Source organism: Aspergillus brunneoviolaceus, assembly GCF_003184695.1.
Source record: "Aspergillus brunneoviolaceus CBS 621.78 unplaced genomic scaffold BO95scaffold_8, whole genome shotgun sequence".
Classification (NCBI taxonomy): domain Eukaryota; kingdom Fungi; phylum Ascomycota; class Eurotiomycetes; order Eurotiales; family Aspergillaceae; genus Aspergillus; species Aspergillus brunneoviolaceus.
The window spans coordinates 100,036-115,903 of NW_020290738.1; the positions used below are offsets into that span (position 1 = coordinate 100,036).

Below are 15,868 nucleotides of genomic sequence, written 5' to 3' on the forward strand. Positions count from 1 at the left end.
AGGCTAGGCCATGGCAGCTAGCCTCTTATCACTTAGGCGAAATTAGCGAGCCGCGATCTTTAAGCTTTGGCAGCCAGTAATTTGGCGAGCATCGCCTCGGATCGTATGGCCTGATGGATACGAGGTACAGTGCCATTAGCTTCCTGGGACACCTACAAAGCCTGCATCAGGCGCGATAGAGTATAGCCGGACCTTGTTTACCCCACGTTTCCCCGCAAAATCCGGGAGACCATTTAGAGGCGATCGTCCCCGCCGGAGTCATAGAAGGCCAGAGATGCCCGTCTCAAAATGGCTGACTCCAAGGACTCCGAACTAAACATCGAACAGACCACTCTGCTCGAGAGGGCTCACGCCGCCAATGCTGCGGACCACGCACTCACCTGGTGGCAGGCCATCCGAAAGTATCGCAAAGCTGTCTTCTGGGCATGTGTGTTTTCCTTCACACTGACCATGCAGGCGGCGGATGCGACATGTGTTAGTGAAGCCCCCACACCCTGCTAAATGCCCCCACGCCCCCGCATTTCCCCCGCCCCCAGTGTCCAGCCCTAACTAACCCTTCCACAATGCCGCGGGCCGTGACAGACCACCACCTTTTACGGCCAGGACCAATTCAAACAGCAATTTGGCACGCATGACAACGGGGTTCTGGAGATATCCGCCAAGTGGCAAACCGCCATCCAGCAAGCCATGGCGTGCGGGGAGCTCATCGGCCTCTCCCTGGCGGGGCTCCTCGCCGACCGGTACGGATGGAAGCCCATTCTCAGCGGAATGATGATCATGCTAGCTGGCACCCTATTTCTGTTTGCCTTTGCGAAAAACCTCGGAATGATGGTTGCCGCCATGGTAATGTGCGGGATCCCATGGGGTGCGTTCCAGACCGGGTGTATCGCCTATTCCTCCGAGATGGTCCCGACGTGTCTGCGTCCGTTTGTGACCGCATGGGTGGGCATCTGCTGGGGGTTGGGATTTTTCATCGGCTCGCTGATTGTCCGAGCCTGCTTGAACGTCCCCGGTGAATGGGGTAGGTCTCCCGTCTCCTTGCAGATATGGTCTGAGTGACAAGAGCGCTCCTGATCTGACCATATCTCTTTCCAGCCTGGCGCATCCCCTTCCTTATCCAATTCGTGTGGGTCCCCCCACTGCTCATCTTTTTTCTCCTCGCCCCGGAATCTCCCTACTTCCTTGTCCGCACCGGCCGCCTCGACGACGCGCGCGCCATCCTCCGCCGCATCCGCAGCGATAACACCACCACCGAAGAAATCGAGCAGACGATCGCTTTGATCGACTACACGAATCACATGGAGGTGGAACTTAATGCCTCCAGCAGCTACGCCGAATGCTTCCGGGGCAAGAACCGCTGGCGCACGGAGATCGTGTGCATCGTGCAGATGGCGCAGACCTGGGGCGGGAACGGGATCAACGTGCAGACGGTGCAGTTCCTCGAGCAGGCCGGCCTGTCCGAGCACGGCGCCTTCGACCTGAACCTCATTCTCAACTCCCAGTATCTGACCTTCGGGCTGTTCTGTATCTGGCTCATGACGCGGTTCGGCCGGGCCACGATCTTCATTGCCGGACTGATCATCAGCGATGTGTTTCTGTTCGCGATCGGCGTGCTGGGGTGCGTCAAGCAGAGTACCCAAGTGTCGAATGCGGTCGGCTCGTTGCTGCTGGTCTCAAGTGTGGTCTATATTGCTACGGTGGCGCCGTCGTCGTACACCATTGTGGTGAGTCGTCACCCATCTTTTCAGTTGTGCTACCATCCCGTAACTTGTGCTGATGTGGAAAATGTGGGAGCAAATAGGGCGAAGTCCCATCTGGCAAGCTCCGGGCCAAGATGATCTCCCTCGCTCGAGTCGCTTTCAATGTGAGCTCGTTGGTCTCCAATGTGCTCATCCCGAAGATGTTGACCGGTGGTTCGTGGAACCTGGGTGCCAAGACCGCATTTCTGTTTGTGAGTGATCCATGCGTGACGATCCTGTGTTGTTACCTTATTTCTTATTTGTGTATCATCGCAGGCTGGCACCAACGCCCTCATCTGGATCTGGTGCATCTTCCGACTACCCGAAACGAAAGGTCGCACCTTTCGTGAGATCGATTACCTGTTCGAGAGCTCGGGTCTGCATCCGCGCAAATGGCGTAGCGCGAAGATTGATGTATTCGAAGAAGATGACGCGGTCAACCAACATCACGTGGGAGGTGAGAGCGGGGGTGTAAAGAGTCAGGCTGTTGAACATGTTGAGTACAGTAGTTAAGAACATTATTCGACCTGTTCCGGGTAAGGAGAAGGAGGGAAGAAAGATTGGCTAGGTGGCATATGGTAGTTGTATGGAACATGAGCATGGTAAGTGATGTAGCTAGTCAGATAGCAGCTGACGAGACAATGATATGAGATGTCTGATCTCATGCCTGAATAAGTGCATAAGCTAAACACTGGGGACATTGAAGAGAAGATCGGAGGATAATAATTCTCTGTGAACAGGACATCTCTTATGCCAATCAATAGATTGAAAGAGATATATAGTCTGTATTTAGGTTTCTGCAGTTCCGCACGACAGAGAAGAGACGGTCTACGGACCTTGCGAGGAAATATGCGCATCAAAGCACAGCGCGGTGGGAGGTACGAGTGAGCGTAATAATAAGATCTTTCATGATTTCCTGTCGGAAACTCTCTTCGTCTATTGCTTCTAACTGTCCCGCGGTACTTGGAAATTCGCACAAACGCCCAATCACTAAAGTTTCCCCTTAATAGCCACCAGTACGGAAACGCGCAACTTGACTTCACTCCTTCCAAGCCTTCATCTTGACTGAGAAAACTGACGCATTCTAGACCCTATCTTCAACCTCCTTCCGCCGCTCCTCGATCTCCTCCACCCCAGCCACCCCTCCCGCCACGCCCCCCTTCCCGTCTGGCTTCCTTTTCCGCTCCTGGAGCCAGTTTTTCGCCGCCTCCTTCTCGCGGGCATCATCCTCGCGCTCCAACGAGTAATCCTTGACGAACAACACACAGAGCAGAAACTGTACTCCCGCCAAGGCCGTCATCATGTAGTAGGTGACCTGCACACCTTTGGCTATAGCCATCCAGACCGAGGTCGGGACGAGTCAGTGCCGTGCAGACCGGTATGTGTGGGAAGGAGAAACTCACCATACGCATCCAACGCCTCCGCTACCTCCACCTCGGACAATCCACTCATCGAGGTAATCGTCGTCGGGTCGGACACAATCGACGATATCACAGCGGAATCAAAGTCCAGGTCAGTGAGTTTCGAACTGTACCACAGAGAATCACGGTTAGCGTATGTCCGAGACATGTCATATCATTTTAACCACTTCAAGCACTAGTCATCCGCGGGGAAAAGAATCAAACCCACCGAACAACATTGTTCACAATCGCCGCACACGCCGCCACGGCCAGCGTCGACCCCATCATGCGCAGGTAATTCCGTGCGCCCGTCACGACGGCCATCTCGTGCCGCTGCACGGCTGCCTGGATGGCTACCAGCGTCGTCTGCAAGGTCTGCCCGCTGCCCAAGCCGGTGATCAACTGGTAGACGACGAGCTTCCAGGCTGGGGTGGTCGGGTCCATGGTCGTGAAGACCCCCGAGGCGATCGTCCACAGCCCGTATCCGACGATCAGATTGATGCGGTAGCACCCGTACTTGGACACGAGGAAGCCGGAGGTGAAGCTTGTGATGATCTGGGAGAGCACGAGGGGGAGGATGAGGATCCCGGAGCGGAGGGCGGAGTCGCCTTGGACGACTTGGTAGAATTGGGGGAGCTGTTCGTTTTGAGAAGGAATTAGGTTTGTGGTCAGAAATGGTGGGGAAAGAAAGGGAGTGAGTACGTAGTAGAGGTTGACAAAGGTCATGAAGCCGGTTAGAAAGGATGTGGTGATGCACACGGCTACGTGGGTGTTCTTGAACATTGATACTAGGGGTGGTTTATTGTTAGTATTGGTTTGGGGACTTGGAAAGGGGGGGAGGTTAAAGGTTGAATTGGGGACTTTTCGGAACGCACATGGGATTCTATGCAGATAGATGGATTAGCTTTTGTTGTTCACACTACCAGTCTAGGCCACAATGAATGTAGAAGTGCAACTTACAAGGGGAGTCTAGCATGTTTGACTTCAACCAAGATAAAGACTCCGATGAGCGAGACTCCAATCAACAGCGGAGCCAGAACCGCCGCCGATGTCCAGGCATATCGCGTTCCAGCCCTAGAAAACACACCCCGGTTAGCTTAGAAGCAGCCCAAAAAAGCCTACTACAGAAGCGCCAGCCCACGCACCAGGAAATCGGCAACAGAATAGCGATCGAAGCCGCAAAGCTGACCAAGCTCCCCCAGCCATCAATCTTCTTGATCTTCTCCATCGCATTCCCTTCGACCTTCCTGAGCGGCAGGGCAAATGCGACAATCACGATCGCGACCGCCGAGAGCGGGACACTGATATACTAGAAATCGATCAAAAATTTCAGCTTGATCAGCATGTCACAATATCAACACATCCAGAACGCATTGAGGGAAAAGAAACAGGACAGGGGGTACATGTACATACAAAACACCACCGCCACGACGTCTTCTCCGTGAATACGCCCCCAATCACCGGCCCCATCGCCGTCCCCGCGGCGACCACCACGCCGATGATCCCCTGATACTTGCCCCGATCCTTGAGAGACACAACATCAGATACGACGATGCTGACGACCGTGACGATCCCGCCCCCGCCAATCCCTGCAATGGCACCTGCATCACATCCCGTTGGTGTCAGCTCGAGCCCAGACTCTGCCTCCAGAAGAATGGAACACATACGCGAAACAATCAACATAATCATATCCCGCGACACTCCGGACAAGACGCTTCCAAACAGGAAAAACCCCAACGAGCCGAGCAGGATCACCTTCCGACCGAAGATGTCGCTCAGCCGGCCGTACAGGGGCTGACAGGCGGTGCTGGTGAGGAGGTAGGCGGTGCCGACCCACGCGACGATGTCGGCTTCGTGAAATACCGCGCCCAGGGTAGGGAGGGCGGTGGCGACGCTATATGTTTCCTGTTAATAACATCATAGACAGCGACGGGGAGGTCTGGGTGGGCTACATAGTTTGATTGAGCATAGAGCATAGCATCGCAGTCGATAGGCCAGAAAAGACAATCAGAAGCTGGCGCATTGGGAGGAGATTCGTCTGCGTTTGGACGGGCGCATCTTGGCGGGTGCTGCTGTCGCTGTCGGTGTTACTGGTGGAAGTCGCCGCGGTTTCTGGGGCTGTGATCGTCTGGGTAGCGGCATGTTTCTCGTTGTCGGAAGAATTTGCCGGTTGATCTAACATCGTTCTTTGTTGGTGTAGGTTGGTGTATAGGTCAATGGACGGTGGTATGTGGGAGATCTCGTTTGGTATCACTGACATCCACCTGATTCGGAGTCAAATAGGCTGATAAATGAGTTAGTCAGATTCAACCAAGGCAGTAGTAAAGACCCCAAGCCAGTAACTGAGAGCAGAGCGCATGAACAGGCACGTCGGAAACAAATACGCATTAGGCTGGGGAAGACGCTCGGTATGCTCGCTCGCTCGCTACTCTCACGGCATCGGGCGGGTTTACCCGATCGGGAAGCGAGGGGGACGTAGGCGAGGCTCGCCTAGGAACTAGAGGGGGGAAGGTTTTCTAGAGGTCTCCCCACGAGGAGAAGATGACGTGTGACAGTCTAATCGTTGCAATGTTATTTTTTGGGCCTCCATGAAATAAACAAATTATAGGGGACGTCATATGCCCCCGGCATTATTTCGCATGAAGCATGTATCTCATGGCACTTGGTTATCGCTCCTATCCTAGCATTTGTTGTAAACAGATTATCTCGTCACCGAGTCTTTTACACACACGGCTCTAAGCTTATGCAACCCCAGAGACCTCCCGGCAAGACAAAACACTATAGATCTCTGCCCAGAGAAACCTTTGCAATCACCACGAGCAAATACTAACACCCGGTTCCAAGTCAATCCTCGTGCTATCCAAGCCATTCGCCGCCCGCGATGAGCTACGGGTGTGTTGTGGAGCCCAGAGACCAGGAATCGTGTTCCATTCTATACTTGGAGGGGGGCACTGAATTAAGGAAATTTTTAAGTTGTCTGCACAGAGAATAGAGGGTGTAGTGTTTAGGACTCACGCACCTGTGACAGAATAGCGTCCCGAACTTCAAGTCTTTGCATCCAGCCGGTAGTCCCGTGCGTTGTTGTGCAGTCGGGCAAGAGATCGAGGAGAATCGCGTCAATTTCTATACTTTCCTGCGTCGGGAAAGCGTGTCAATTAGTATCAGGACGATAGTATTGGCTTCCCTTATCTTTCGATCTACTCACAATAGCTGCTTGCTCTGCAAGCCTTTGGCTATCCAGGCTCTTTTGACGTCGGAACCAAGGTAATGGAGGTGTTTCGGCTCTACTAGGAGGGGATTCAGTCTGTGCTTGCAGGAGAAGTGGTAGTGAGGATCGATAAACAAAGAGCGAACTCACGACTGGCTCTCCTGGTGCGGGTTGCAAGGAACTACTCCATGGTCGGCGAGCATGCGATGCATCTCCTTGAGCTAGAAAGCACGGATAAACTCATTAGCAGGGGCGGTCGATGCAGACTGGAATCAAGGATGAGCAAGGCTTAATCTCACCACAAGCTGAACCGATCGGAAATAGGTACTTGTTCGTTTCACAAACGCGAGCATCATCTCAAATCGGTTCCTCAACCGAGACGGGATCTCATCCTCTACGAGTCCGACTTCCAACTGCACTCGAAGGGACAGGTAAACTACATGCGCGATGGTATGGTCGTAGATCGTCAGCGGATGCCCCGATAGCTCCCGATCAAGGAGTTCCAGCACATCAGTTATAGCCTGCGCATGCCGCAAGCATTTCTGGCGCGTCTGTTGGACCCAGCCATCCGGAGCGGCAGCGAGAGTATCCTCGTCCAACGATTGCGCGTACCCCGTCAACGCCATGCTGCATAGTTCAATGTGGCATATGTTCCACCACAGGTAGAACAGCACGATTTGGCCGAGGACGGGAGATTCGGCGAGCTGCGCGACGCGTTCGCGGGAGAGCTGGAACCTGATAGGTAGCGACTCTCGGATGACGGCTAGCTTGGCCATGCATGCTGCATACGGGGAACTGGGACTCCACGGTGCTAATGACGGTAATATCATGGGGCATCTTTGGTTACCCCCGGACACTGCTCGTGTGTCGCTTTCCTGCTGCTGCTGCTGCTGTTGGCTTTCGGTGAGGGTGTGAAAGTATCGCCGAGTCATAGTTCGGACCCCGACTAAGCGCACCCAAAACCCTATGGCTCCCACGCATTGGTGGGTGTCAGCTGACCCTGAGGGCCCCTCGGCCTCCTCCAACTGGGCGTATGGTGTTTCCACAGAAACATCCATCCGGTAGTTGAAGCCGTCGCACGGTAGCTTGAGCCTGATGCGAGACGAGGGGCACTGAATCGACTCCGGTGCGCCGTTGGATATGAGCCGGCTCATCGCGTAACATGCGTAGAATATCCGTCGATCGCGTTCGCTCTCGACGAAGGTGTGATTTCTTAGTGGGGCTTCGCGATGCAGGCCGAGGGTAATTGCCTGGTTAATGGCAATCCCGGACCAGAGATGGGATCGTGCAAACTGACCCGCCTGTTGATAATAGATGGTTAGCAGAAGGGAAGCCGCGATGTTGTCTCTGTTTACGTCCGTCGATGCTATGATTTGAACACCTGCATCTGTTGCCCAGGCCATCACTGTCTCTTCAGACTCCGGAGGAAAGGAGAATCTCCCCCCAACAGCACAGAGAGCGAGGACAATCGCCGCGGATAAGGTTCCATCGCGGATGGCAGTGAGCGTTCGGTCTCGGTGGAGAAACGCATTGGCGCGATAGACATGAACGTGAAGAAAGAAAGCCACAGCAAGACGCTCCAGTCGATCCTGGCTAGGCAGATTGATTTGAGCGGGTTGATGAGACCTGTCCGCTTGCGTCTTACTGGGACTAGCGGAGTTGAGTATTGAGTCGGAACGGGTCGGCAACAAAACGTTGTGAACAGTATCAGGACCAAACACATCCAACCCATTGCATGTGTTGAGCAAGCCAGTGTTCATCACCAGATTCTCCTGTATTGTTTCATAACTGAACCCGACACGGCTCTCGTCGCTGGGAAGCTCGGGGGGAGATACCATAGCACGGTCATAGACAGGAGCAATGGTTCTCGACTCATCTTCCAAGGAGATGGCAGGCGACGGTGAGCGACTACTTCGAAGTCTTTGCATCAAGGACTGGGCAGAGGACGTCAGCGACCGTCCCTTATTCGTCTCGGGGTAACTGCATTCGTGGCCGTAGATGGCACAGCGGGTGCACGACGGGCGGGTCTTGGAGCATCTGGACCGGGCGTAGCGACAGGTAAAGCACGCGGGAGAACGGGGCCCGGCTCTGGTCTGTGGATCGGAGGGTCGACCGGCTTGATCGGAAAGAGATGCAGTAGCTGGTTGACGGATGAGCAATCGAGAGCATGTCCAATGCCCCCTTACGGCTGATGAGATGACTCACATCCCTGTCGTCTGGATCCTTGGCCCCATTGACACTCCACATCCAGGTTGCGGCAATTGTTGCAAAGTGGATGTGTCTCGTCGCACTTCACCTTGCGTGCGCGACAGGTCAGGCAGCCTAGATGGGCCGAGGAAATGTCACACAACCGTCTCAGTTACAGACGCCAGCTGATCAGACTCACCCGTCTTGACGCGCTTTCGCTTGCGGGGGAGCTCGGACGAGAGGAGCGGGTTGGTCTGGCTGGAATCTGGTGGGAACTGCTGAATTTGCCGAGTAGGAGCTGTCATGATGGCTGACGGGGATCTGTCAAAACGGCCAGGGTGGAAGCGAGGCGCAGCGAAGCATGAGTTGGGAGAAGGAAAGCAGACAGAAAGAGCGGGGGAAAATGCGGAGGCGAGACTCGGCTGAGATTAGATCCGCCCGGCAACCCTAATCAAATGAGGGGTGAATAATCCCCGAGCACGCTAACAAGCTTTCAGTATTATAAGCCGGGCTTGATATGTCCTGCTTCTCATCAATGAGAGATTGTCATTCTTTCACCGTCAGTCACAGTCGAAAATGGGCAGTACATTACCACCCGTCCAGGTTGAGGGCGGTCTCATTCAGGGACTTCCCAGCCCTCTTGACCCTGGGATCACAATTTACAAAGGCATTCCCTACGCGGCCCCTCCTACTGGAGCCAATCGATTCAAGCCACCTCAGCCCATTACTCCCTGGGACGATGTCAGAGTATGCGATACCTTCGGCCCGGTGTGCCCCCAAGCACCACCCGATCCACGCTACCCCAATGTCTTGAAAGGCCATCCCCAGTCGGAAGACTGCCTGTACCTCAACGTCTACCAGCCCAGCAATGATCTGGAGACAAAGAGACCGTACCCGGTTTATGTCTGGTATCACGGTGGTGGATTCCGCGAGGGCGGCAGCGCAGACCCCAACTTCGACGGGACTGGACTGGCGCAAAAGGGAGTCATCGTCGTGGTGCCCTCCTTCCGACTGTGTAAGTCAAGTCAACTTGATACGCTCAGCACCAGTGCCAGGCAAATCCACCCACTGACACCAAGAGCGAACAGCGATCTTCGGATACTTTGCCCATCCCGAACTCAGCGCCGAGTCGCCGTCCGGAACGTCCGGGATGGTCGGGATGCTGGACGCGGTGGAGGTACTGAAGTGGGTGCGATCGAACATCTCCGTCTTCGGTGGCAACCCCAACCAGGTCACCGTCGGCGGCCAGTCGGCTGGAAATGCAATGAGCCACACTCTCCTGTCCTCTCCCTTAGCGAAAGGGCTTCTTCACGGCGTGATCCTGCAATCCGGGCCCCGCTCGTTCCAGGAGCCTGCCCTCGCCAACGGACCCATGTCCTACCGAACCCTCCAGGAAGCGGAAGAAGACGGTGTGCAACTTCTCCGCGAGCTCGGCATCAAGAGTGTCAACGAGTTTCGGAACTTCGACGATTTGGACAAGTTACGCGAAGTCTCGACCAAACGCGACCGGCGATACTGGGGACCTCCCCCCTTGTTCCGCCTTATTCTCGACGGCTACGTGATCCCCAAGCCCTGGAGTGAGATCCACGCGGGTGAGCCGCCCAACGACGTGCCCGTCATGGCGGGCATGAACAGCGAGGAAGGGGGCACCTACAACGAGCCGCGCTTCACCTACGAGGACTTTCTCGACTGCGTGGAGGGTCGTCTCGGCCCCAACTCGACGTACGGGAAGGGTAGCCCCGCCTACGTCGAGCGATTCCACGAACTCTACCCTCTCCGCAACCAGGAGACCGGCCAGGGTCCGTTGGAAACATGGAACCAGGCCGCTCGGGACAACACGCGCAACAACATCGCCCTCTGGGCGCAGGAGTATCACCAGAAGACCCAATCCGCGGTGTACGGCTACTACTTCACCCACCCTATCACCCCGTGGCGCAACTGGCAGCCGGACCACTCCCAGCCCAAAGTTCCGGGGTTCACCAACCAGAAGGGTCCGGTCGGGGGCGCGTATCACGGGGCCGAGTTCGCCTACACGTTCAACAGTCTGATCACGAACGACCTCCGCCCATGGACGGAGACGGATCGGGTGATCGGCGACAAGGTCTCGACCCTGTGGGCCAATTTCATCAAATACGGTAATCCAAACGGGTTTCAGGGTGCGTCTTCTCGTCCGGAGGGTGTGGCCGAGTGGCTCAGTCTCGTGGATCAACCGGACACTCTGCTCGAGCTGGGCGGCGAGTGGCAGACGATCAAAACGGTGGATGACCCAGCGCGCGCGCGCTTCTGGACGAAATACATTCGCGCTCAGAGGGCTTGGTGATTCGCGGTCGGTCTGGCGTGCTCCGATCTACGGCTTTTGTTATTACCTTGAATCTTGACATATTTGTACTACGAACTCATCGCTCCCACGGTATTGATTCGATATCTAAGGACTTTCATTTCCTTTGAATAAAATATTCTCCAAGGTAGCCTACTATATCTCTATTTATCATTTTACAGTTTTTAGAATGGAGTAGTTATGAGGTTTTCTGCGAGAAATGTCCAACTTGTTCTCATCCTGTTCTTATCTTGGACAGAATTCACTTTCTGTAGAGGAATATATACTCCCAAATCCGAGTACATAGTTTCTAAAGAAGCGCGACCGAAGAATGTGACGATTTGGACCCTCTCAAGGTTGGCCTTCCCTGAGGGAACTTGCATTATCCAATAATATGCACAAAGGAGGGATTGTCCATGGCTTAATATGTGAATTATTTATCCTCAACTACTATCAAGACAAAACAGGTTGTGCGTGTATTAAAAGCTCATGCCATTCCGTCATCGAATCCTTCAAATCTTTTTACAACAAGCCGAAAAGCGCCACCAAGCCAGCCGCAGCCACCGAGGCCGCCCCCGAAGCCCTCATTTCCGAAACAGCCGCACCCGTGAAAACCGCCGACGAGGAGGGAGCAGAGGAAGAGGAGGAGGTGGAATTCGACACGGAGTCATCGCCGATCACACCAGTCGCATTCACCCCGGAAACATAGGTCGTTCCGTTCCGCGAGTACGACGTGCCCACATTCAACCCATAGGGCGCATCGTAGGGGAACGGCGAGGTGTAGTTGTAGGTGGGCTCCTGGCCCTGATAGGCGTCCACGACGGCGGGCAGAACCCCGTAGCCCGCCGAGCAGGAGGCGTTGGTGGCGGGGATGGGCCAGGTGGGCCGGTACTGGGAGTAGTCGGCCTCGGAGAGGGGGCCGGGCAGGGAGACATTCACGAAGAGGTGGGTGTTGTCGACCGCCCAGTTGGTGTAGCCGACCTTGTCGGCCACGAACTGGATGATGTTGGCGCCGCAATCCCAGCGGCCGAGCGAGGGGAGCCCCCAGTTCGCCGAGGCGGTGGCGATGGTCGAGTAGTGAGTGTAGACGGTGTCGTCCTCGGTGCCGATCAGATGCTCGGGGACGGCACCGCCGAGCAGGACGCTGAACACGCGGTTACGCTCGGCGTACGCCTCGCTGGAGGGGACCCCGTAGGTCTCGGTCTCGTCGAAGGTCAGGAGCAGGAGGGTGTTGTCCCAGAAATAGGTGTTGTTCATCAACTCGGATACAAAGCCCCGGAGCCATTGGGAGCCAAAGGTGATGTTTGTGTCATGCGCATCGTTGGTCATGTCTGTTGGGAGATGTTAGGCATGCTTCCTTGGGATCGGATAGCCCAAGACAGATTGACTTACTAGGGGTGATAAAGGCCCATTGCGGGAGTACGTGGTTATTGAGGTCGTCGTAAAAGGTCGTGAAGTTTTTGATCAGGCGCAGAGCGGTGTCATTACTGCTGATCGAGTCGAAGGAGACCAGGGGATTATGCTTGCGCATGTAGTCATTGGCGTAAGTCACCTGGTTGGAGAAATTGTATCCCTGGAAACCGGGAAAGGGCATATGCTCCTGGTACTCGCCCCACGAGATGCCTTTGGTGTTCAGGAGGTCGGCAATGGTGGAGACATTGGCGGGGATGTCATGGAAATCATCTGCGTTATATTATCGTTAACGTCTGTTATCAAGAACTTGAAGAAGCGACAGTGGACTTACCATTGTCCATGCCATAGTTGTCTCCACTGGCAGCAGCAACATAGTTGGGCTGCGAAGGATGACCGGTACCATAGTAGTTGGTCAAGGTGATACCCTTACTGGCCAGCCATTGCTGGTTGGTATCGTTGGCAGCATTCTCATAGTCCTGCAGAGGGAACGTGAGCTTCAAATCACATACACCAGAAAGATGAAAATACATACCACATTCTCCAACCAGATCTGGTAGAAGCGGTCGTAGGCCTTGCCAGTGACATTGGAGGTCCAGGTCAGAGGGACCGTCGTCGCCTGAGCTTGTCGAATCTCAGACAAAGAAGGCTCCGTGGTGGTGATGGTGGCACCAGTGACCAGACCGGCCAGGGCGACAAGTGCAGCGACTGATGAAGCCATTGGGGTTGATCTTGCTGAGGAAGCTGAGGACGAAGGCAAGAGGAGAGATCCATTTGAAGGGAGACGGCAGCGACTTAAATAATGGTGCCAGTTTAGTCTCACGCGCGCATCTGGCGATTCAATTCATTCAGTAGGACTTCTTACCTACCCAGTACCGTCCTAGTACTACTATCTACCACCTTAGGGCTGGGCACGTGCTTGACAGGAACAAACCAATGGCATGTGGAGATTGGTAGCACGTTTCTGACCTTGACTCTAGCTGAGTGGGGCGTGGCGGGGCGGGCGTGTGCTTATGCCTGCTCAAGCATCTCACTAGACAAACCACCAGCCACTAGTCATGGCAAAATGGCACATGTGGTCGTGTGCAAGGATGGATCAAGGATGTGGTCTTGTGCATTTGCCATTCTCGTCGACAGCCATTGGACAGAGAAATCCGTCTTCCGAGGAACTTCCGGAGTCGGCCCTGGCAGGCGGCGGTCTCCTGATATCCGAGCTCGTGCGACCGACAGGTCCCGCAGCAGGGCTTGAGCCTTTGGGGGAATATTTCCATATCTCTGAACCAGACAGTGCTAAAAACGTGCATCCGTTTGGCGTCCTCGGCATCTAGCTTTGCATCACGTTTCATAGCACTTTTCACTGCTCTAATTCAGCGCATACGACCATAGGGTGTAGAAAGTAGGGCGTCCTGTCCACTCAGCCGTCCTTAAACCATCTATTGAACGGGGTTGAGTGAATGAGCTGGTTTGCTAGTCAACCAGTAAATTCTTCTAAGCATTACATACGGTGTGCTGTACCTGGTTATTCAATACTTTTTTTTCCTGTCCGACATACTCAATTCTCAGTCAACAACTTGAAAAAGGTGACCCTATGCTGAGAATCACCTGTGTCACGTGATCTCCCTCGGGCTTTTCCGGGAGCAAGTAAAGAGAGGGACTGATAAGCTCCACAAGACGGGTACGCAGTTATAACAAGAAGAGATGAGATTCATATAGAAAGTCAATGAAGAGAAAAGACAAAATAATTTTAAAACAATATGGCCCAAGGAAGGATGAGTGAAAGTTTAAACCAAAGGCCAATCTGCAGAGTGACGGCTGTTGTCAGATTCACTTACCTCGGTTCCGCTTAGAATATCGATCCGCTTTCTCTGGTTACCGAGTCTGATGACCGCAGCTCGTACAAAGAAAAGCTACTCCGTCCACTGACCATGATGATTGCGCAAAACAAGTCCGCTTCTATAGCAAAGCTCCAAAACCCAAACCCCTGGATTTTTCGAACTCTGTTGGTTCTCTTCTTGGCATTGTCTCCGAGGACAAAGACGAAAATGGCCCCAGCACTCTTCTTTTACCTTGTTCGTTGGCTAGCCAATAGCGGTAGATGTTGGAACCCCGGTTGTCGTTTGAGGCCTTGGCCAGGCCCTGAGCTCCCCGGATGATCGCCGCTGCTCCAACTGGAGGGCTAATGGTAGCCCTCGGAATTAGTTTTCCTCGTATCTGTGACGTGGGATTCTGCATGCTTTGTTATGGACCTCAGCTTGGCACACCGATAGGGACCCTTTGTCTACCCTTGACATATTTCTGTTGCATACAATGACGTTGTTTATAAGTTGCAGAAGGCCCCCCCTCCCCCCGCGTAACTCAGAATCATGTACCCATCAACATTAACGAACTACTCAATATACCATGTCTCGTCTAATCCTCCTCATCAGCCTCGTCGTAAGCCTGCTGGGCAACTTTTGCTTTGCGAGCCCGTCCAGGACCCATGCTGTGGCTGCACGGACTCACAAACGCGCGGACTGTACTCCCACCCTCACCGGGCTCGGGGAGAGTTCGTCGGCCGAATGGATCCTGGGTAAAAAGCCCACCGGACAGCAGGTCCTTGTATCATTGAGTGCCGACAAGCAGGTCCTGCAGGTGCGATACCCGTCTTACAAGGATTACCAATATCAAACGGTGAGTGTGTGGCTGGGAACCAGTCGACCGACCGATACCAACCCCGGAGGCTATCCGTGGGGCTCGAACAAGGGATCCCCGCGGTGCACGGTCGCGGGCGCCACCGCATCCTGCGATATCCCGCTGAGCGAGGTCCTGCCGAATGACAACCGGTGCCCGGACAAGACCATCTACATTGTGACGCATGCCAGCGTGAAAAGTCCCACGCTGGGTGCCGAAGGTGGAACCGCTGGCGGCAGCCCCGCGAGCCCGACCAGCTCTGCCGTCCCTGCGCAATGCATCAAGACATCCTGTAATCCCTGGTTCACCTTCTGGAGCTTCACCACCAAGTGTGAGTGCGACGATGGCGGACAGTGGTGCGATTTCGGCTCCGCGTTCGGGCATTCAGCGTCCCCACCAGGGGTCGCACTGGAGTGCAACCCACCCTGGGGATGGTCGAACCAGATCGACTCGGCCCCGCTCGGGGGAACGCTGTGGGTGGGCGGTCTCCCCAACTACAACGATATCAACGTCAACGCCGTCAATGTCGGGCCCTTCACGGCCTTTTTTGGGGACAGACAGGTCCATTTCAGGTACGTCGTGGACGTCGACTACCGACTGACCGCCGTCCATGCGCATGTCGCCTGTTCACCGTCCCTCACCACGTGTTCCCTGGACCAGTATGCGATCAAAATCGACGGTTTGGCGGTCCAGGAGTATGAGACCCCTTCAGTGTCTGTGGACTGCAACAAGCCGTATATCATTGTGCATGCCAGGATCCAGAAGAAGAAAACGGAAACGACATGCCCTTCTCCCCGGAACACCGGTGCGCATTGAATTTGTTGACTTGCTCGTAGGAGGATGGGGGGGGGGCTGGAAAGCAGTCAAAGAGCAGTGCTTTGGGAATTTCTGAGTGTGGCATAGGAAGACCGCCGAAACAAACAGGAACAGTCCCTGA

General features: G+C 54.6%; 6 protein-coding genes across 6 annotated transcripts; 3 read left to right on the forward strand and 3 right to left on the reverse strand.

Annotated features, from left to right (window-relative positions):
* Window positions 1–288: 288 nt before the first annotated feature.
* On the forward strand, window positions 289–2,307 carry BO95DRAFT_506603 (MFS general substrate transporter; the record flags this gene model as incomplete). Its single annotated transcript, XM_025591198.1, has 6 exons — window positions 289–474; window positions 583–1,021; window positions 1,096–1,724; window positions 1,802–1,951; window positions 2,016–2,196; window positions 2,246–2,307. The coding sequence occupies 6 exons, from the start codon at window positions 289–291 to the stop codon at window positions 2,305–2,307; spliced, it is 1,647 nt and encodes a 548-aa protein (XP_025446077.1).
* A 516-nt stretch (window positions 2,308–2,823) lies between these two features.
* BO95DRAFT_353976 (MDR family MFS transporter) lies at window positions 2,824–5,321 on the reverse strand (the record flags this gene model as incomplete). Its single annotated transcript, XM_025582193.1, has 10 exons — window positions 2,824–3,068; window positions 3,116–3,267; window positions 3,369–3,775; window positions 3,842–3,927; window positions 4,015–4,022; window positions 4,100–4,213; window positions 4,285–4,448; window positions 4,553–4,740; window positions 4,807–5,033; window positions 5,092–5,321. 10 exons carry the CDS (start codon window positions 5,319–5,321, stop codon window positions 2,824–2,826), a joined length of 1,821 nt encoding a protein of 606 aa, XP_025446078.1.
* Window positions 5,322–6,619: 1,298 nt separating this feature from the next.
* BO95DRAFT_506605 (Zn(II)2Cys6 transcription factor) lies at window positions 6,620–8,679 on the reverse strand (the record flags this gene model as incomplete). The annotated part of the gene is made up of 2 exons (XM_025591199.1): window positions 6,620–8,487; window positions 8,553–8,679. Coding segments are annotated over 2 exons (1,995 nt in total), but the record flags the coding sequence as incomplete, so codon positions are not given.
* A 431-nt stretch (window positions 8,680–9,110) lies between these two features.
* BO95DRAFT_506606 (carboxylesterase/lipase family protein) lies at window positions 9,111–10,854 on the forward strand (the record flags this gene model as incomplete). Its single annotated transcript, XM_025591200.1, has 2 exons — window positions 9,111–9,549; window positions 9,623–10,854. The coding sequence occupies 2 exons, from the start codon at window positions 9,111–9,113 to the stop codon at window positions 10,852–10,854; spliced, it is 1,671 nt and encodes a 556-aa protein (XP_025446080.1).
* A 439-nt stretch (window positions 10,855–11,293) lies between these two features.
* BO95DRAFT_405796 (acid phosphatase PHOa) lies at window positions 11,294–13,008 on the reverse strand. The gene is made up of 4 exons (XM_025584018.1): window positions 12,797–13,008; window positions 12,596–12,740; window positions 12,244–12,534; window positions 11,294–12,182 (listed from the first exon to the last, which is right to left on the reverse strand). The coding sequence occupies exons 1-4, from the start codon at window positions 12,980–12,982 to the stop codon at window positions 11,374–11,376; spliced, it is 1,431 nt and encodes a 476-aa protein (XP_025446081.1). The 5' UTR covers window positions 12,983–13,008; the 3' UTR covers window positions 11,294–11,373.
* Window positions 13,009–14,661: 1,653 nt separating this feature from the next.
* Window positions 14,662–15,747, forward strand: BO95DRAFT_511368 (uncharacterized protein; the record flags this gene model as incomplete). The annotated part of the gene is made up of 1 exon (XM_025591431.1): window positions 14,662–15,747. One exon carries the CDS (start codon window positions 14,662–14,664, stop codon window positions 15,745–15,747), a length of 1,086 nt encoding a protein of 361 aa, XP_025446082.1.
* Window positions 15,748–15,868: the final 121 nt, after the last annotated feature.